This window comes from Anabrus simplex, chromosome 1, assembly GCF_040414725.1.
Source record: "Anabrus simplex isolate iqAnaSimp1 chromosome 1, ASM4041472v1, whole genome shotgun sequence".
Taxonomy (NCBI): domain Eukaryota; kingdom Metazoa; phylum Arthropoda; class Insecta; order Orthoptera; family Tettigoniidae; genus Anabrus; species Anabrus simplex.
The window spans coordinates 1,104,875,283-1,104,898,261 of NC_090265.1; the positions used below are offsets into that span (position 1 = coordinate 1,104,875,283).

Below are 22,979 nucleotides of genomic sequence, written 5' to 3' on the forward strand. Positions count from 1 at the left end.
CGCCACACATAGGCAACTCAAACCGATGGTGTTCCTCACCTAGGTGTACTAATCACAGGTACCAGTATTCCTGTGGTGTTCCTCACATAGTGGGTACTCAGCACAGGCAAAGCAGACCCACGGTGCTGCTCATATAGTGGTACTAATCACAGGCAATGCCCAGACCAGTGGTGTTGCTCACAAGGGTACAACTCACGGTACTGGAAACCTACAGTGACCCACTCTCTGCTGCTGCCAATCACAAACCTATTTCATACCTAATATAGTGGTACAGGCAACCCATGGTGTTCCCCGCGTGATGGTACTAATCAAAAGTAGTTTCATGGTTCTAATACAATCAACCCTTGGTTGCCCCTTTTAGTCGCCTCTCACCACAGGCAGGGGATACCGTGGGTGTATTCTTCTCTGCATCCCCCACCCACAGCGGGTAGACAGAGAAAAAGGAAGAAATAAGAAAGGATCCGTCACTTCGAAAAATGAAGTAACGGATGAAGAAAGGCAAGGGCCATGAAGGGCATGAAAATGAAAGACTCCCTAGGCCTCGAATGATCTAATACCATCAGGGTCGGAAAAGAACAAGAGTTGACCAAGGGAGGTCGGACAGGATAGATTAAAGTAAGGAGCCTGGCACAAGCAAGTGGAAGCAATGCCAATTCTCAGCTAAGGGCCCCGTGGTCGCCAACCCACGCTCCCAAGTTGAGAGCCCCTTGGGCCCCTTTTAGTCGCCAGGCAGGCAAGATTACACCATAAAGTACCACTCTGATATTTATCAAACCTTTTCGAGATGGTCACACATAACAAGTATTACTTTCAGCTCATTCAGAACTGTCGATCACCATCATCAGTATGAGGTATGACCCCCACAGGCATGAATACAATCTTGTATTTGGTGTGTCATGGAAGCAAACAGACCCTGAATGTCATCTTGAGGGATTTCTTGCCATGCCAGAAACACATGTTTCATCACTTTATGAACATTGCTGGCTGGAAGCTGGTATGACAACCCAGGCATGCTCTATGACAAATCAGGGGAATGTGCAGGTCAGCCAATGATCCGTACAATCATCAAGGCGTTTCTGGTGTGATCTGTGGTGTGGGCTCTTGCATTATCCTGCAAGAACATGCCATTTGATACCCTCGTCATGAAGGGTATGACAACAGGGTTTACGATTCCTGCCACATACTGGCGAGCATTTAGTCCCCCTTCAACAAGTACCGAATCTGCCCTGTTGTCATATCCAATTGCTCCCCACACCATAATTCCAGGAATTGGAGAGGTATGTGCCTTGATAATCGCTTCTTCCTGTGACCTTTCACCAGGTCATCTACGGACACGTTCACATCGATCTGACCTCCACAAACAGAAGCGATACTCATCACTGAACACCACAGGATGCCGCTCGATGTCCCAGTTGACTCTGGTTCTATACCATGCAAGTCTCGGTCGTCTGTGGTTTGGTGTCAGCGGTAAACAACACATGGTAACTTGAGATCCCATTCCAGTCTCCGGTAATCTGTTCCCGACTGTTCACGGTGACACTCTGCATGTAATCTCTGCCCGGATTTCAGCTGTTGGCATCAGTCTGTTCGTCAGAGCCAGCCGATGAATCCTACGATCTTCTCATGGTGTAGTCCTTCTAAAAGGACCCGTGTCTGCTCTTCCTGCCACACTATTGTCCTAAGTCTATCTCGTCACTACTCATTCTGCAGTCATTGCACTACAGCCAACTGTCTGCGCAATTTGTTGGTATGATACTCCTATATTCCTCATGCCCATGATTCGACCTTTCACAAAGTCTGAAAGATGGCAATAAGCTGCCCGCGCACATCCTCTAGGCATGCTGTGTTGTAAACTCTACTTGAAAAGAGAGAGTAACGTTAGACAAACCCAACAGCCATCACGTGCACACACTAGCTGCCATCTTTAGGAATGGCGTATTCCAGTACTAACAAATATGTCGCATGAAGATGAAATTTCATTCAATATATCTCGCAGAATGGTGGAAATACTGGGGGTATCAGTTTGGTGGCATTCGGTCAAGGTGTTCATGGTGTAACACTTTCCATTTCTGCTAGTGTATAATACCTGCCTTATTTGATTATTTTATTGTTAGGATTCTGGGTTAAGTTTTCATCTTTAAAAGATTCTGATAGCACCTGGAATATCATGTTGATAAAAGTAAGCAAGCAAGCATATGTAAGCGACTGTTGATATTGTGATCATAGTTGAGGAATCTGCAGCAAATAACATTTAAATTGTGTACTTTTGTATAAAATGACATATCCTACATCCCTCTAATAACTTCTACACAAACTTATGTAACTTGGAAACATACAAGACTATTTCACAGTAATACTATTCAGCACATAATGCTCGATTGCTAGTACATAGTTTTTTTGCTTTTGGTTTTTTTTTATGGGCTTTACGTCGCACCGACACAGGTAGGTCTTATGGCGACGATGGGATAGGAAAGGCCTAGGAGTTGGAAGGAAGCGGCCGTGACCTTAATTAAGGTACAGCCCCAGCATTTGCCTGGTGTGAAAATGGGAAACCACGGAAAACCATTTTCAGGGCTGCCGACAGTGGGATTCGAACCTACTATCTCCCGGATGCAAGCTCACAGCCGCGCGCCTCTACGCGCACGGCCAACTCGTCCGGTAGTACATAGTTTTGTCTTGCATTGAAAAATCAACTCTTCTAACAATACTAATAGCATCATTCTCAGTCATTATTTTACCTTGCTTTGTAAATCCTAATGATATCATTTTCACTTCTTAACACACAAGAAACGCCATTGTAGATCATGTATTCGGACAAATTGTTTGACGTTATTCAACGAAAAGAAAATGAAGTTTGGCATCTACTGTTTAAACTACAAGAACAAGAAACTTGAATGTTTAAAGGGAACTTCCCATATTTGTTTAAACAATATTCATACCAGTTTTAGGCTGCAGTTCAAGTTATTACTACAACGAGTTTACATTTCATGTATGAATCTCTACTTAGTGTAAAATAAAGTCCTCAATACACACTGTCTGTGACAGCTAATCTCAACAACAACTGGATGTATTTTGATTCTATTAAGCGTTTCTCGAGAAAGGTTTATGTAGAGAAACATTCATCTATGAGTAAAGAAAGCCGAGCTAATGATTTAAGTGAAGCAAGTCGAAAAGAAAACTGTCATCTGAACGATTTTTAACCTATGCTGGCTAAACCATAGAAGATACATCTTTACCAGAGGTGCTCAACTCAGAGCAGCTGGGCTGGCCTGACATAAATACGGGCAGCTTACAAGAGAGTGAACACACTTTGTAAGTGAAGCAGTGTCGTTCGATTGTGATTACTTTGTGACATCCTTTATCAAACACTCCATCTTTACAATACAAATTGTCTGTTTTATTTTAAGGCAACATTATTGTCTTTCGAGACATGTTTCGTCCTCCTTGAGGATTTCAGTCGACAATATATAAGACCCCTTAAAATACAGCATGGGCATTAAAAACATTGAATGTTAACTGAAATTTAAAGGTGAATACGTCCAATTAAAATGTGACATATTTGACATGTCATGAAAACCATTAAAATTGTATCTTTGAATCAGCACAAAATTGTAGTCTTCGGTGTGACTGTCAATTTACAACACTACAATGTGTGCTATTTACTCATAATTTTAATGGTTTTCATAACATGTCAAATACATCACAGTTTAATTGAACTCCTTCGACTTTGAATTTCAGTTAACATTCAATGTTTTTAATGCCCTTGCTATATTTTAAGGTGTCTTGTACTTCAACTGAAGATGCCCTTGCTATATTTTAAGGTGTCTTGTACTTCAACTGAAGATGTCCTAAACGAGGATGAAACATGTCTCGAAATATAATAATGTTGTCTTAAAATAAAGACAGACATTTTGTAATTGTAAAGGTGGAGTGTTCGATAAAGGATTGCATTAGTATATAAGAGAAGTACACTAGTCAAGTAAAGACTAACGGCACTGAAAACAAGTCATTTGTGAAGTGTCATGCCTGCAGAAAGACAGTTTGTAGCAAATGCACAGCTAAAGACTACTATATATGCTCCTCAAGTGTCATTAGACTGTAAAGACAGCAATGCACGTTTGATATTTGTACTGTACTTCATGCTAAGATTTTCATTTTCTGTTTAATACTAAATAAATAGGTTAGAATTCTCAGGAACTTAATATTTAGTAATCAATAGCGCCATTTCTTAATCGAAAGTCTGCAGCAGAAGTCTACAGTTAGCACTGCCACTCAAGGTGAACCAGACCGCTCAGAACAGGTGAGGCCGCCTTCACTGTCAAATTGTGGCACAACCCTTCAACCAATTTGGGCAGTTTGAATCAGAGATTCTACCTACTCGTTACTCCACTCATGACGCAGCTAAGATTTGCATCCAGCCTGTGCATTCTACAAAAAGTTACACAGCAGTTAAGTAATGTGTGCATAACATTTTCATCCTATTGACAGTAACACCGAAGACTATAATTTGAGCTATTTTACAAACAGAATTTTAATGGTTTTCACAACATGACATCTTGTCACATTTTAATTGGACACATTCGACTCTGAATTTCAATTAACATTCAATGTTTTGAATGTCCTTGTTACATGAAAGGAAGTGACCCATTCACGGTTCTAGTGTTGATGTGCCAGTAAATCTACCGATACAAGGCAGATGTATTTGAGCACCTTTAAATAACACCAGACTAACCTGGGATCGAACTCATCACTTCAGAAGGCCAATGCAGTACTGCCCGAATTACTCAGCCTGGCCCCATAGCTTCCTGTTCAAGGACCTGTACCTAAGATCAACCCAGGAGAATTCCAAGAAGCCATGTCAAAGATGAAAAATGGCAAAGCAATGTAATCTGATGACATTCCATCTGAGCTGGGTGTAGATGGAAATGTCTGGCAGACTGAGATGTTTAATAAGACCTTTACTGGTGCGGCTGTGCTAGAACAGTTTTGTCAAAAGCTACCTCATGCCCATCTTCAAGCAGAAGGGAGATGTCAGATAATGTGGGAACTAGAGGGGCATCTAACTCACATCACACCCTCCTCAAAATATGCGAGCGTGTTATTGTAAATAGTAACAGAAATACAATCAATATACATCAGAACTAGTGGTGTTTCACATCTGGTATGTCAATAAGTGATGCACTTCAGACTCTACACATCTTGGTAGAGATGCAATGGATATCTACCACTTAGTCCAGTTAACCATTTCCTGATAAGGGGTCAGGTTGAGGCAATATGAAATTATAAGGCATGTTTTTTACAGCTGGATGTTGTTCCTGATGTCAACCTCAGTTGAGGAGCTTATGAAGTTGAAATGAATGATTGTGAATGAAACTGGGGAAGGAGGTGGAAGGAATCTGTGGCTGTGGCCTGATTGTTCCAGCATTTGTCTGGAAGTAAAAGAGGGCATACCACAGAAAACCATTCTCATGACAGCTGACTGTAGAGTTTGAGCCCACTCAACACCCGAATTCAGAGTTTGGTTCCATGGCAGTAGTGTGTTAACATGCATGGTCACTCTGCTCAGTTGATAAAACAATATGTACTACGTAAGGAGCTCCACATGGTGTTCATCACCTGGAGAAAGCCTTTGACTGCATTGTCACAGAGATCATCTGGGCAGTACTGCAACACCAAAACATCACTGAGGAGTATGCAAGGCTGATTCAGGACATGTATGTTCATCCCATCACCCAAATTAGTTCAGGTTCCTCTGAAAATTGCCCATTGAAGTCTGTGGGTATCAGGGATTACAACAGAGTCCAATTCTGTTCATTGTCATTAACACACAATTCAAAAAAATTAGGGGTACATGTTTTTGAACATATGCCATGCTCCACAAAACAATACCTCACACCCAGGTTCATTACCAACTAAACCTTTATTCTTTACCGTTGAAGTATACAAAAGAACATTGATGGATTAGCGTTCATTTTCAGAACACAAACGGAAATGTTCAAAGAGGGGCGAAAACAAAGTGATAACAGTCCTCCAGGATGGAATTTTATCACAGTTGGAGATCTTCAGTATGGTGTATGTCCTCCACGAGCATTTATCACAGCTTGGCACATACGTGGCATGCTCCATATAAGTCGATGGAGGTCACCGTGCGGTATCAGGTCCCATTCTTCAATGAGAGCCTGTTCGAGGTTTTGGAGAGTCTGTAGTGGAACAGGATGCTCACAAACACTTCTGTCAAGCCCATCCCACACATGATCGATGATATTAAGGTGACTCGCCGCTGGCCATTCCATCTCTTGAATGTCCAGTTCTCGCAAGACAGCTCTGGTGATGCGCACTACATGAGCCCTGGCATTGTCGTGCACGAGTACAAATTCAGGACCAACACCATATGCAGCAACCAACACATGCTGTAGCAGTATCTGCTCGATGTACCCCGCAGCGGTAAGATTACCACGGATGACGACAAGATCCGTACGGCCATCAATACTGATGCCACCCCACATGATCACAGAACCTCGTCCAAATTGGTCGCCTTCCTGGACAACATTTGGCACATACTGCTCACCGCGGCGTCTCCATACATGTTGACGTCAATCATGCTGTGTCAGGAGAAACCTGGACTTGTCAGTGAACAACACAGGTCTCCACTGGCGAAGTTGCCAGTTGATATGGGTATGGGCAAACTGAAGGAGAGCTGTGCGATGTTGCTGCGTTAAACGGGGCACTTGAACAGGACATCTGGGTCATAAGGACACTTCTCTCAACCTGTTCCGTACTGTCTGGTCAGACACCATCACTCCAATGACCCTCCTGAGGTCTAGTTGCAGTTCTCTGGCAGTTGCCGAATGATGCCACAACGGACAGATGGTCAGGTATCTGTCATCCTGTGGGGTTGTCGTGCATCCACGACCTTGTCCAACCCTCCTTGTGAACTGGCCTGTCTCACTGTAGCGATTCCACAAGCACTGAATAACTGACGGAGAGACATTAAGATCAACAGCAACAAGATGAAAAGTCCATCCTTCCTGGATCAAAGTGACAACCCTTGCGACTTGAACCTCGTTACAATGTCTCGTGGGATGTGCTGGTTGACGTACAACTTGCTCAAATGACCGCAGTAGTCTGTGTACATCGCAACGACACATGGACGCATCGCTACTCACTTTGTTTTGAGGAATCATCTGACAGTTTAGTGCATGGCTACGCCTACAGATGGAATATAACTTCGATTCGACATACCCTGAGTAGCTAAGGTCTCAAAGTATGTTGTACAACCATTGCAACCCCATCTACCAAATTAACGTTCACATACCAGACGTTACAAAACATGTTCCCCTAATTTTTTTAACTGTGTACTTGACAGAGCAGCTGATGCCAGAACTTCCATGGAGCTTGCTTTAGAGCAGATGATATGTTCTCGTCAGTAAAATGAATGAAGCTGTCGAGGCAACCTTGGAACAATGAAGAACATGGACAGAATGGACATAAGATCAGCTGTAAAAAGACAGGCTACATGTTCTGCAACTTAAAAGAACCAGAACTGTTTGGCCTGCACATCACTGTCTTCCTGCTGGTGAATCACCAATGACTAATAGGTTCAATTATCTCAGCTCTGTCATTATCACTGATGCATCACCTGACAGTGATGTTAAACATTGTATCAATGTTGGCTGGATGAAATGATCAACAGATGCCTTGTATTACACAGGGATAATCATAAAGCTTAAAAGGAAAGTTTACAAGGCAGTTGTCAGACCTGCCCTTGTGTAGGGTTTCTAATGCTGGGCAAGGCAGAAAACACAAAACTGGCAAATGTACACCACAGAGATGTGAATGTTGCAGTGGTCTGCAAGTGTTTCTCGAACCGATTGAGCAGGTACTAAGCATGTGAGAGGATCCTTCAGAATCACTACTATTATGGGTCAGAAACTGCAGGAGAGAACTCTGTAGGTATGGGCACATCAAGTGGTGTGATGAAGATCATCCTGTACAGAAACCCCTTGCCACTGCAGAATGAAGGGGAGGCGAAGAACGCCCAAAAGCAACATGTAGCAAACAGCTGAAATCACCTGTAGTTCAGAAAAATAAGTGGGAGCATTCTCTCTCTATGGATCAGAAGAGCAGACCTTGAGCGATACCCAGAAGTGCCCACATTGCAGGCATAAACACGGCCAGGGAAAAGAAGAAGAAAATGAGATGAGCTGGATTTAATTACTGGTGCAACAGCAGATGGCAATGAGAGTTTGGTACAACTACCAATAAGACGGACAATCGTGTGTGTTTATGATAACAGATGTTACACAGCAGCACATCCTGCTTCTTCAGATATGATACTGCAACAGCATACACGCGCATCACAGAAGTCTGTAAACAATACATATGTGAGACACGGGTTAGCAAGTCTAGCACACTACATATTCTTAAGAGAGTAAACTGGACAGTTAATTTGTTATGTTAATCGTATTACTCCAGCTACCATATGGAGGCATTTTATTTGACACCATCTGCACTACTACTAATCCCATGGCACTATAGTCCTTGAAGGGCCTTCGCCTACCAAGCGACCGCTGCTCAGCCTGAACGCCTGCAAATTATGAGGTGACGTTAGTCAACACGGTGAATCCTCTCAGCCATTATTCTTGGCTTTCTAGACCAGGGCCGTTATCTTACCATCAGTTAGCTCCTCAATTCTAATCATGTAGGCCAAGTGGACCTCGAACCAGCCCTCAGATCCAGGTAAAAATCCCTGACCTGGCTGGGAACAGCACCCTGGGCCTCCGGGTAAGAGGCAGGCATGCTATCCCTACACCACAGGGTCGGCACCATCTGCAGTGCCTGTATATAAATTTTGGCTTTCCGTTTTACTTCACCAGGTGGCAGAGAAAGCAAAACTATCAGGTAACCTACTGTCGAGTTTTAATTTTGTCAGGTAAACACCAAATGTGTCACCAGAGATTTGTTTACATGCCATCATCATATGGCATGGAGTACTAAAAAGAATTTATAAAAAGGAAATTTTGCACACCAAGAATACCAATAACCCTAATCAAAGAATGCGTTAACTGGAACGGGTTTTCAGACAGGGTAGATTTTGCAGAGGAAAATGGTTTGGTCTATTGAAACATAATATATAAATCCAAACGAAATAGTAAAACATCATAATTGTGCTTAACGGGCGTCAGAAAAGTCTGAACATTAAAGTGGACAAAGCCGTCAATTCATCTGAGCTAAATGTTTGGCAAGGGCTGTGATCAATATTTTTAAAAATTGTTTTAAGTCTCACCAACTCAGACAGGTCTTATGGCGATGAGATAGGGAAGGGAAGGGAAGGGAAGGGAAGGGAAGGGAAGGGAAGGGAAGGGAAGGGAAGGGAAGGGAAGGGAAGGGGACTGTGCTCTTAGCTAAAGGTACAGCCCCAGCACATGCCTATGTGAAAATGGGAAATTGTGGAAAGTCATGTTCAGGGCTGCCAACAGTGAGGTTCTTCAAATGCAAGTGAATAGCTACATGGTCCCAACCATGAAACAAACTCATTTGGGATCAAGAGCTTTAACTGGACCTTGTCCAAGGGCACGGTTACTAGCCCAGTACACCTTGGCATACTCCACACATCCATACTGCCTATTAGCACACTTTATGCATACATGCATACATACATACATCATCATTATAGACTGTTATGCCTTTCAGCGTTCAGTCTGCAAGCCTCTGTGAATTTACTAAACGTCGCCACAATCCTCGATTTGCAACTAGTGTTGTGGCCTCATTTATTTCTATACCTCTTATCTTTAAATCGTTAGAAACCGAGTCTAACCACTGTTGTCTTGGTCTACCTCTACTTCTCTTACCCTCCATAGCAGAGTCCATTATTCTCCTCGGTAACCTATCCTCCTCCATTCGCCTCACATGACCCCACCACCGAAGTCGGTTTATGCTACAGCTTCATCCATTAAGTTCATTCCTAAATTAGCCTTTATCTCCTCATTCCGAGTACCATCCTGCCACTGTTCCCACCTGTTTGTACCAGCAATCATTCTTGCTACTTTCATGTCTGTTACTTCTAAATTATGAATAAGATATCCTGAGTCCACCCACTTTCGCTCCCGTAAAGCAAAGTTGGTCTGAAAACAGACCAATGTAAAGATAGTTTCATCTGCGAGCTGACCTCCTCCTTACAGAATACTGTTGATCGCAACTGCGAGCTCACTGCATTAGCTTTACGACACCTTAATTCAATCTCACTTACTATATTACCATCCTGGGAGAACACACAACCTAAATACTTGAAATTATTGACCTGTTCTAGCTTGTATCACCAATCTGACATTCAATTCTGCTGAATTTCTTACATACTGACATCAATTTAGCCTTCGAGAGGCTGATTTTCATACCATACTCATTGCACCTATTTTCAAGTTCCAAGATAATACACTGCAGGCTTTCGGCACAATCTGCCATTAAGACCAAGTCGTCAGCATAGGCCAGACTGCTTATTACATCTCCAGCTAACTGAATCCCTCCCTGCCATTTTATACCTATCAGCAGATGATCCATGTAAACTATGAACAACAAAGGTGAAAGATTACAGCCTTGTCTAACCCCTGTAAGTACCCTGAACCAAGAACTCATTCTACCATCAATTCTCACCGAAGCCCAATTGTCAACATAAATACCTTTGATTGATTTTAATAATCTACCTTTAATTCCATAGTCTCCCAGTATGGCGAACATCTTTTCCCTCAGTACCCTGTCATATGCTTTCTCTAGATCTATGAAATGAACACAACTGCCTATTCCTCTCATAGCATTTTTCAATTACCTGGCGCGTACTGAAAATCTGATCCTGACAGCCTCTCTGTGGTCTGAAACCACACTGGGTTTCATCCAACTTCCTCTCAACGACTGATCACACCCTCCCTTCCAAGATGCCAGTGAATACTTTGCCTGGTATACTAATCAATGAGATACCTCGATAACTGTTGCAATCCTTCCTGTTCCCTTGCTTATAAATAGGTGCAATTACTGCTTTTGTCCAATTGAAGGTACCTTACCAACACTCCATGCTAATTTTACTACTCTATGAAGCCATTTCAGGTCTAATTTCATCTATTCCTGCTGCTTTATGACAATGGAGTTCATTTACCATCCTTTCCACTTCAAGCATAATTTCACCAACATCATTTTCCTCCTACCCATGAGCTTGGCTGTTCGCAACACCACCAGGATGATTTCGCTTTACATTGAGAAGATGGTCAAAATATTCCCTCCACCGCTCCAGTGATTCCCTGGGATCTATTATGAGTTCACCTGAATTACTCAAAACACTGTTCATTTCCTTTTTCCCTCCCTTCCTAAGATTCTTTATTACTGTCCAGAAAGGTTTCCTTGCTGCTTGACCTAGCCTTTCCAGGTTGTTACCAAAATCTTCCCACGACTTCTTTTTGGATTCAGCAACTATTTGTTTCGCTCTGTTTCTTTCATCTACGTACAAATCCCTGTCTGCTTCGACCCTTGTTTGGAGCCATTTATGATAAGCCTTCTTTTTATGTTTACAAGCTGCTCTCACTTCATCATTCCACCAAGATGTTCGCCTTTTCCCATCTTTACACACAGTTGTTCCTAGGCATTCCCTTGCCGTTTCTACTACAGCATCCCTGTATGCCACCCATTTACTTTCTATATCCTGAACCTGCTTACTGTCTACTGTTTGAAACTTCTCACTAATCATATCCATGTACTTCTGTCTAATTTCCTTGTCCTGGAGATTTTCTACCCTTATTCGTTTGCAGGCAGATTTCACTTTCTCTACGCTAGACCTAGAGATACTTAATTCACTACAGATCTGATAGTGGTTTGTATCATCGAAAAATCCCCGGAAAACTCGTACATTCCTAACAGATTTCCTGAATTCGAAGTCTGTTAAGATATAGTCTATTATGGATCTGGTACCCCTAGCCTCCCATATGCAGCAGTGAATAGCCTTATGCTTGAAGAATGTATTCGTAACAGCTAAACCCATAATACCATACACTTTATGCAGATAAGCAATTTTACTTTCAGCAAGATAGGCTCTCAATGTCGGTGGTAGTGAAATGGTGCACTATCTTAAAGACCAGCAAGTTGGATAGAACAAGTTGCTATTGAATTCTCTTCACGTTTCCCCTATTTACAGTAAAATTTTGAATTTTCAATCTCTAATTTAAAATTTTCTCTATCCTTGTTTTAAGACTCCCTCGAAAATGTGCTAGGATTTTATCTCCCGCGCTAAGGAACAATCTCAATCCTACAAGTTATTGGCTGGAATGTGCTTCCCTACTGGTGAGCAGAATGACTCTGTTTGCAACGTTACATACATTTCTACTGGCAGTTGTGGAGAACAATGGCAATAATTGATACATCGATGGCTTAGTGAGAGAGAACTGCAGCGCATAGTTAGTCTGACAAATCAAAGCAGCAAGGAATCAAAGTTTTAAAAAATAAAGCAGTTGGCATGTGTATATTTCTGAGCAGTGAATTACATTCTTAAATAACTTTAGCGAGTTGTAAAACACTGTGGAACACGTACTTATGGAGAAGAATTAGAGCGCCTTTTCTCTGCAGGAGAAAATGAAAATTTGGAACAAGTTGATACCCATGTGAGGATGCCCATAGAGTTGGTTGCAAGACTCTGTCTACATATTTTCACAGAAACCACAGTCGTGATGAAACAAGTGGAAATAGAAAACAGTTTTTTGCAATGCGGCCCTTACTTCTGAAAACATCGCAAATCTATGAAGGTGTCACCTTTGGAGGAGTTTGAGACTATCCTTGCTAGTTGGTTTAAGCAACCCTGGACTGCCAACACTGAGGGATCACATATGAAGGAAAATGAGCTACATATCACTGCACAGCTTGGGATCGACGGCTTTAGAGCATCATACAGCTGGATTGACTTATTCAAGAAAAGATAGTCTCATTTACTTGATTGTTTTTCGGGAGAGTGCAGCTGTTGATCCTGCTACAGTCAGTGGCTATAAAAATCAACTTCCACAGGTAACTGAAGGTCACAAAGAGAAAGACATTATCAACACTGACAATCCTGGACTTTTCTATAACCTTCAAAGGTAACCCATGCCACAGTGGCATAAAATCCAAGCAGAGGGTTACAGTTCTTCTGGCTATAATGTTGATGGAAGACAAAAGCTCCCTCCAGTTACTATTGGAAAATTTAACAAGCCTCAGTGTTTCAAAAACATAAGAAAGCTACCAATACAAAGTAAAGAACAGAGCCAATTCAGATGCCTGGATGACACCTGTAATTTCCAAGGAGTACCTTGGTTCATCTGTGTAACGTGCTCCTACATTAACCTTTGTATCTACGTTTCTACGAGTTTCTGGAATAATCTTTGCATCTACGTCTCTACATACTCCAGCAATATCTTTGTATCTACACTTCTACCGGATCATCTACTTTCTACTTCAAATATTCTAAGCTGCTTATGCCATCTACCCTTCCACGTATTTCTGGTTTAATCATATTTTGTGCTCACCCGTCTCTTCGCTCCCGTAACTCACTGCATACTGACTGTCTCTCTGTGTCTACCTACCACTACCTACGTCATCTGCTACGTCACCTCAACCTTCTCGAAATTACTAGTCTTCACTTCCTTGCATATATATAAGGGACAACCTTGCTTGTCTAACCACCCTGGCATCGAGAGTGTGTCTCTCTGTGTGTGTGTGCGTGCGTGTGCGTGTGTGCGTGCGCGCGTGTGTGCGTGTGGGTGGACGGGCCACTGACCTTGTGCGGCTTGCCATGCGATGCGGATTTCTATTCCGTCCAGGTGGAAACTTAACATCATTGGATGCGGGTGAGCTAAAAATTCCATATGCTAATTATTGGAACTCTAAACTAAGCCCTTCAGGCGTGCTGGCTGTTTATTCACTCTAATTATTGAAGGCCTTGATCTGTGCCTTAACTCTTACTGTTTTCTCCTGATTTAAATTTTTTCATCATGAAAAGAATTAATGTGGACCAAGGGTGACCAACGTCGATATAATTTATTCAAGCATTCAAATGAGGACAGTAACGGGTGGATGAACTCTCTCAAGTTTGTGCAGTCAGATCCCTACCTTGTTTTCCTCTCTTATCCTTGATGTTATTGTCTTCCTTTTACCCTTCCCTCCTTTTTTCATTTGGACTGTTAGACTTTTGTAAACACTCTGGAGGTGTTCTGTTTAGATTGTGGCCAAATATTATTGTTGTCATGGTAAAATGTTGTTCTTTGAAAAGTTTACGTCTGTTTTCCTGAAAAGGATGTTATATGACATGATAATGTGTGAACTATTTTGAAAATTGAAAGTAATCCTGGCTAGTAGTTCTTTTTACTCCCCTTTATTTAGTGAATCGCCAAACTTTGTTTCTCTGTAATGAAAATAGGAGTTGTATTAATAATCTCCATCCAGAAAGTGGGTTCGAATCCCACTGTCGGCAGCCCTGAAGATGGTTTTCCGTGGTTTCCCGTTTTCACACCAGGCAAATGCTGGGGCTGTTCCTTAATTAAGGCCACGGCCGCTTCCTTCCAACTCCCAGGCCTTCCCTATCCCATAGTCGCCATAAGACCTATCTGTGCCGGTGCGACGTAAAGCCACTAGCAAAAAAAAAAAATATTATCTCCATCCATGTTTATCTCGGACTTTTTTCAATCCTATATTAATCTGTGTGTATTGTGCAAGGTTATCTATTTAATATAGTTGTCTATCTGAGCTATCGTTTGGTGGTCCTTTTCTTTTGTTGGGTACCTACCATGGAAAACCTCTCCCTCTATCCTGTCACTCTGCTCGTTTTCTGTACTGGATACGTAAAATGTTGATGCGATCAAACTTGTTAGAGAAATCTGTGGTGCATAATTACAATTGCTTTGAAATCATCCTGTTTTAATAGCTGCAGTGATGAAAATATACTATGCAGAATTAACTTATGTTGTAATCTTCGCCACATCTGGACCGGCAAATAGGCTGCAAAATCAGACCGATTCTTCTGGTTATTGACCAATGCCTGCTCATCACAAGTACACTAATTTTCTGAGAAATGTGAAGGCTGTGAGTTATTTATGTTCACCCCCACTCCAACTTCACAAGTCAACTGCAACCACTGGATCTGGACATCGTTCATACTTTTAAATATCCCCAACACAAGCAGCTGATTAGAATGGAGGACTGCTTGACAATACATCTAATATTAAATTAAATGATCTACCAGCTATCCAGTTTGCAGCTGAAGCTCAGAGACACACAACCATATCAACCATTCAGAACTGCCTCAGAAAGTGTGGTTTTGTAACTGAAGGTGAAGATGGTGACAATGAAGACTTGCTTGCATTAACGGAGGATGAGACAATCGACCAGCTTGCATCTAAGTCAGCTGACACTGACTAATTATTATCAAGTTTTGACAATAGTTTGAGCACTGCTGAGGTCCCAGCTATAGATCAACTACTTTCTTTTTTAACAATTCATCGCACTGACACAGACAGATCTTATGGCAACGATGGGATAGGAAAGAGGTAGGACTGGGAAAGAAGCGGCCGTGGTCTTAAGGTACAGCCCCAGCATTTGCCTGGTGTGAAAATGGGGAAACCATGGAAAACCATTTTCAGGGCTGCCGACAATGGGGTTCGAACCCACTATCTCCCGAATACTGGATACTGGCTGCACTTAAGCGACAGATCAAATACTGGAGGACTACACACGATGAAGATGATGCAGTGGAGAAGGCTAAAGGTGTGGCAGAAAAGGTAACCTTCTTGCAGATGCTTCAAGGGCTAGAATTTGCAAGAAGATATCTGCAGCAAAGCAAAGTCTATTCTTGTTGGTTCAAGAAATAAGCCTAGTTATATGTTTTCTTTTCTTGTGCTATTATGAATGTAAGTTTCCTTTGCAAGTTTTAACAGCTGTGTTTACCGAATGTTTAATGTCAACCTACTCTCAGATGTATAGCCTGCTCTTCCGTCAGTTAAGTCACTTATGTTCATTCTTTTCATTTGTGAAGTTTGAACAGTTCTGTTTTCCAGTTTTTCTATCCTCTTCATAATCATGTTAAAACTCCATCATTATTTTCATTGCATGGCAAACAAAATCTGTTCAAAGGAAATACTTTTCTTGATTTTACTCTTTTTCAAAATAGTCCTTGGAGTGAGCTTTCACTTTGAATGGTCAATATAAATATTTTAAATATTTTATGCTGTAATCATATTCAGCATTATTTTTATCAAGAATTTCCTATAAAGATAATTTTAGTAAGTACATTTTCTTCAGGTCACCCCAACTCGTGCTGCACACAATTAATCATGAAAAGTTTTGCATATAATTATACTGAATCATGATGCTGGCTAACATACAAATTACTAGAGACAAAGAGAACAGTTAGAAATGCTCATTTTTCCTCAGCACTTGCTAGTTTTCAAGCATATGGACAGGTTCATACATAAAATGATACACAAAAAGCAGCCACACAGGATGAAGAGAAACACAACTTTAACATGGCAACAAAATTTCTCCTTACCATAGATAATAAAATATGGCATACACATATTGGTTTGAATCATGTCTACCTGATCTGTATATCACCTCCTGACAGAATTTAACACACACATAAAAGTTACGGGATTAGCCAAGAAGGCCAACCTTTCACTCCATGATAGCTGAGACAAAGAGAAGATTTTATACACAAGGAAAGGATATCAAAAAAGAATCTGAAAGTTATACCAATTTTCAGTTCCAAATAAACTTTGTTTGGAAAAATATCAGTACAAAAATAGACAGTATGAACTACATTTGGGCAGACTATTATATAATTTAATAAATGTCACTGTTTTGATAGTCTTGTGAGCCAGGTCGCAAGCATTTTCAGCAATGACCATCTAAGCAGCACACCCAGCAAGTAAAACAAAGCAGCCCATACAGCTGAATTAAACATCTCCTTTTCAGCTCATTTTTGCCTCTGTAGTAATATGGAATTATGCAACAATCAAGAATGAATACAATACCTGGTAGGTGCATGGTATCCTGAAGGAGCAGAACGGCCTGCAAGGTAGGGGAAGTGTTTCTGATCCAACTTGTCCTCAATGCTCTCTTCCATAATATCCTTAATAACAGGTGTCCATCGAGACATCTGATAGGTCTGTTCTGTAATGCGTTCTTTTCGAGGAACCTGGTAGATCTTCTTACGATTCCCCTATATTAAAAAAAAAGTTTCTATTCAATGACAAACAAAATTATTAAGCTAGAAAGCCTCTGGACTGCTGTATTATGAGCCTTCCTCATGAAATGAAAATAGTTCAAGATATGAGAAGTAGAAATAGGATAAACAAGAAGCTCTCTCAATAAAGGAAAGGTAAAAAGTATAAAATTTTTGCTTATATCTAAAGGAGGAAGTTTCTTAGCAGGATTCACAGTTCAGTGACAAACGGTAAAGAAATTCATCGTTCAACATACAAAGCAGAGCTCTCCAAAGCAGGTGCTGTGGAACATAGGGGTGCTGTATTGTAAAATCAAAAGTGGTCATGAAGTCTATATAAAATTTGCAGCAACACAAATAAGGTAGTAAGCTCCCTTGCTTCTTCTTTTTCTTCTTCTGTCACCCTTATCCAGGGAGCTCCTGAGTTGGACTGTGGATCATTGACCTCCATCCACTACTGTCGTAGTATTAACAAACTGATCTACGTGCATGCAGTCATTTTCTATCAATATGTAGGCCTACAGCCCACCAAAATTTTAATTAACAACTCTACAGGACTTCCTATGCATGTACCACCCGTCTAGTTATAGTCAAACTTCTTGAATCCCTGCATTCAGGTAAAGAAAGCAGCGAATGCTTTGCTAGTGGCAGAGTTAGTCACTTGTTTTCCTTCAGTTGTGTTGTTCTCAATTGTATGTGGTATTGTTAATGTGAGGAAAGCAGCACAAATGGAGAAATTTGTGGTTTAAAACAACCTTTGGTCGATTACGAAGAGATTGAAACAAGAAATGCAAAGCAACAATTAAATAACTTTTTTTTTTTTTTACAAGTTGTTTTAATGTAGGATGCTAATTAGTTGCCTTGCCAATACTGTGATCACCAACCAACGGCAAAAATTAATGTTATGCACATGGTGCCAGACATTTTGTATCCTTTCTCCCCAAACTGCTCCCATGTAAATATAATTATAAGCTTTGTAATTTCCTAAATTTTCTAACAGAGTAGCGTCAACAATTCATGTCAAACCACCACTGCTGGACACTGTTGAAGTGGCCTGTGGTTTTACACATGGTGCCGGCTACTTGTATCTTTTACCTTAAACTGCCCCCATGTAAATATGTTAATATAATCCTTTTTAACTCCATATTATTAATGAACATTGTTTTTCTCATTGAAATTTTAGTAACATTTTGCTAACATTTCTGTTAGTGTAATGTCAAATTTCATATGGACCACTGCTGCTGGACACTTAAGTACCCTGTGATCTTACCTATTGGTACCAGTCATTTATCTTTCCCATACACTGCCCCCTTGTAAATAGTTATTACTGAATATTGTTTTCTCATTGACTATCCCTACTGTATTATGTCAATATTATTCCTTAGTATTTATAATTTAATTTCAAATCAGGTACCTGATTTATGCCTTGAGGTAGTACTGTGACTGATGATGCCTTCAATGATAAGGTGAAACATGTCTCATATGGAAATAAAGATAAATTCCTAGTTGTTTAAAAAAAATTATGTATTGAATAGGTGAATTATAAACTAATTAGCATCCTACACATAGTATCTTCAATATGGATACATAATGATATTTATCACTTGCACCGTGACTGCGTTGCATACAACTGCATGTGTATCTTATATCATTGTTTATAGCTGTCTGTCTTATAAAGAAAGGATTTCCACATAATATCTATACGTAATTTCTTTCCGTATATTGTATATTGCTGTTGGTTTGTATAGTGGCCTACTGTATTTTGCGTAGAGAGAGAGAGAGAGAGAGAGAGAGAGAGAGAGAGAGAGAGTGAGTGAGAGTGAGTGTGTGTGTGTGTGTGTGTGTGTCGTAGTTTGTTTCTGTAAGATCTCTGTTAAGTTCCTGTGTTTCGTGCAGTGAGGTGCACTTATTTTCTTTTCGTTAGTTGCATGACCAGTGTAATAGTAGCTGGAGTGAAATTTCTGTGTTCATAGTATCATTGCAATAGAAAACCGTGCCACAATCTACAGCAACACCTGATTGTTCAGCAGAGGGATTTCGATACCTCGCTGGCTACATCGCCTTCCGTGGAAGAAAATATGACAGGTCAATGGGAAGTCCCACTGGGAAAATGCTTTCCATTTCTGGTACAGCCCCTGTGGGATGAATAGAAGTTATCTTGGAGAGGTCTACTCGTTCCATCGCAAGAATGGTAAACCAAATAAAGGAATTTGACTTAATTTTCAGAGACACTCACAGAGGTGCTGAACTGTGACAAAAAAAAAAAAAAAAAAAAAACACGGCTCTTAGCGCCCCTGAAAGGGCCTTGGCCTTCCCAGCGACCGCTGCTCAACCCGAAGGCCTGCAGGTTACGAGGAGTCGTGTGGTCAGCACGACGCATCCTCTCAGCCGTTATTCTGGGCTTTCGAGACCGGAGCCACCATCTCACCGTCAGGTAACTCCTCAATTCTAATCACGTAGGCTGAGTGGACCTCGAACCAGTCCTCAGGTCGAGAGAAAAATCTCTGACCTGGCCGGGAATCAAACCCAGGGCCTCCAGACGAGAAGCAGGCATGCTACCTCTACACCACGGGACCGGCGCTGAACTGTGACGCATACCTAATATTATACGCAAAGTGTGTCAAATAATTAGCAGTAAATTCCCCGCTGTACCACAAGAAACAGTAAAAATTTATGTTAGAACGAGAACATTTATATGCATATGACAAATGAACATTCGGGCAAGAACTGAAAAATCCATAGCAGCTCATCGACAAAAGGCACGACAGTGGATTTCATCTTCAAAAGCAACAACCACTTCATGACATCTAATCTCACGGGTAGGACTGTGTTCTAATTAAGTGTTTTTCTTGTTCTTTCTTATTCTTTAATTTTAAAAAGTAGGAATATCTATGCATGGTTTCGAATATGAACTTCCTTCTGCTGCTGTTATAATATGTGTTAAGCTTTAAACTCGATACCTGCGGAAGTAAGTCAATATATCGTATACGGTAGTTCCATTACGGAAGTTCTGCTGTCAAGATTTAATATTACAAACATGTCATATTTCTAAAGATTCATGTTAACAGATTTGAGAGTGCTTAACCTTCCTCAAACTAAATAGAGGAACTTGGAAATATTAATAAATTTCTTGCGTTGGTCAGTGCACCATCACGTTACATTTATGCCCTATTCGTAATAGAAATAATGAAAAAATATGCTGTACTCTTTTTCAATCTTATATGTCTGGTCTGCAATTACAGTAGTTCTGAGAGACTAATGTTTGCTGGTATTACGAGATTCCTACTGATTTGCGCACTCTGGTCTCGGCTGCTTTGCTCCTTCTGTGACGTCATTTTCTTAACCAATAGCAGCTCGTCTCGCATTGGGCCCAACCTTTAGTAGTGTTTAAGAACCTTGAGTGTATAGAGTTTTGTTTGTACATTGTTCAGAATTCAATAAGATTGGTATTTGTGTATATCGGTGAAATGGTAGTTTATGAAGGTCTAAAATTTATTTCCCAAATATCTATGTTATTAGTGATCCTATAGATAAATTTAACATAACAAAAATTATAGATAATACACTTTCCGACCATTCTTTATTAATAAATTTAATACAATTTATCACCTCTGTATACAAAAGAAACACACCAGAATTCTTAAATTTACCAGTCGTTTATATCAGAAAAATGATTATGATGATTATGCTTGTTGTTTAAAAGGGCCTAACATCTAGGTCATCAGCCCCTAATGGTATGAAATGTAATGACAATTTAAAAGTTCAAAATCCACTAATGAGAATAAAAAATGTGATGAAGAATGAATGGATGGATATGAATTTGAAACTATCAGTGGATCCCATCAAGAAACTGCTTCTAAAGCACAATCCTGCTGAATCGAAGATGCTTGTTGTCTAAAGGGGTCCAAAATCCAGGTTAACGGCCCCTCATTATGGTACTTATTGCTAGTAAAGTAGAACCATGGTATTTATCATGTTGCGGTACTAATCAAAGGTAGCATAGACTCACGGTGTTCCACACATTATGGTACTACTCACAAGTATTGTACGTTGCACAGGCAATGCAGACCTATGGTGTTTCTCGCATAATGGCACCCCTCGTAGGCAATGCAAACCCATGGTGTTCCTCACCTAGGTGTACTAATCACAGGCACTGATATTCTCATGGTGTTCATGTAGTGGGTACTAATCACACGCAATGCACACCCAAAGTGCCACTCCTATAGTGGTACTAATCACAGGCAATGCCCAGACCCGTGGCGTTTCTCACAATGGTACTAATCACAGGTACTGCTACTAATCACAAACCTATTGTGTACCTAACATAGTGGTACTACTCGCAAGTAAAGGCGACCCATGGTGTTCCCCGTGTGATGGTACTAATCACAAGTAGTTTCATGGTTCTAATACAATCATCCCTTGTAGTCACCCTTTTTAGTCGCCTCTTACGACAGGCAGGGGATACTGTGGGTGTATTCTTCGTCTGCGTCTCCCACCCACAGGGGGTAAAATATATCAGAAAGAAAGAGGATCTATAACATAGTTCTTAGCTAATTTATTAAATGAAGCAATTAGAGTAATAATGGCAGGTCCCAACTGCCATTATATTTTTGCATGAGAGTAGGACTGTAGACTCCTGTAGCAGACTGATAAACCTATGATTTGACCATCAGAGCAGAGTTGCGTCAGTGGACGAAGAAGGAGCAACACAACTCTCGTACAACTGTTCTCAACAAGTTGGGTTGCATTGCGTTGCACTGGTGGACAAAAGGCCTAAACATTGGCATACAGTTACCCCTAATCAACTTCATGCCAAAGTCTAGATGGAACTTTAACAAAGCAAACTGGTCTGCTTTTTGGCAAAGATGTCAATGCACAAATAGGCTACAGTGGATTCCAGATGAACTGGGAAACACTTCATCGGCGAGGATAGGAATTGTGCTGGCTGTTGAAGTCTGTTGCACTCCTCTGGGGCAATGATTAATGAATGACAGCTGAAATGAAATTATATTGGAGAGAGTTGCTGGAATGAATTATGACAGGGAAAACTGGAGTACCCGGAGAAAAACCTGTCCCACCTCCGCTTTGTCCAGCACAAATCTCACATGGAATGACCAGGATTTGAACCACGGAACCCAGCGGTGAGAGGCCGGCGTGCTGCCGCCTGAGAAACGGAGGCTTTGTCAAAACTTAGTATTCTGTATAAATAATTAAATCTGTTAATAGTCACAATTTTTTATTAAATCTCCTTCACAACGTATTTCAGAGGCTAGGTTCCATCGTCACGTGGTGAAATGATGATATTCAATTGTTGTTTTACCTGATACCGAACTTTTTCCAAAGAGTATTAACCTACTTCATTTAAGAGTAAGGGGCTATATACATTATGAACTTATAACATCTATGCTGGGTCAGTTGAGTGTGCGTATGTTGCCTGTGAAATATACAATAACTGCTAAAGTTTAACATTGTTTTTAAATATTCATTTTCAATTTTATCACTAAGCATACGTTGAGGAATTAATTCAGTCATGGACAAGGCCTAAACAAACATTTATATGTCTTGTGGATACAGGAAAGAATATGTACACTCAACCGCACAAAAAAAAAAAAAAAAAAAAAGCCATTGCAAAAGATTAATTTTTTTTCAAAATCCTCTTGTTTGAAAGAGGATGAACACATTGTGCAGGTGGTGAGATTCAAAGTATTATCTCTTCGGCCACCAGCTATCAACACTTTAAAAATATCCTTGTGTTTTG

General features: G+C 40.8%; 1 protein-coding gene across 3 annotated transcripts in view; it reads right to left on the reverse strand.

Moving 5' to 3' along the window:
• The window catches only part of Rop (Syntaxin-binding protein Rop), a 341,037-nt gene that overhangs the window by 41,873 nt on the left and 276,185 nt on the right, over positions 1-22,979 (reverse strand). For all 3 annotated transcript variants that reach the window (XM_067137314.2, XM_067137313.2, XM_067137315.2), the window contains exon 10: positions 17,031-17,218. In XM_067137314.2, the coding sequence (XP_066993415.1) occupies positions 17,031-17,218 (188 nt within the window). The remainder of the gene's footprint in view (positions 1-17,030; positions 17,219-22,979) is intronic.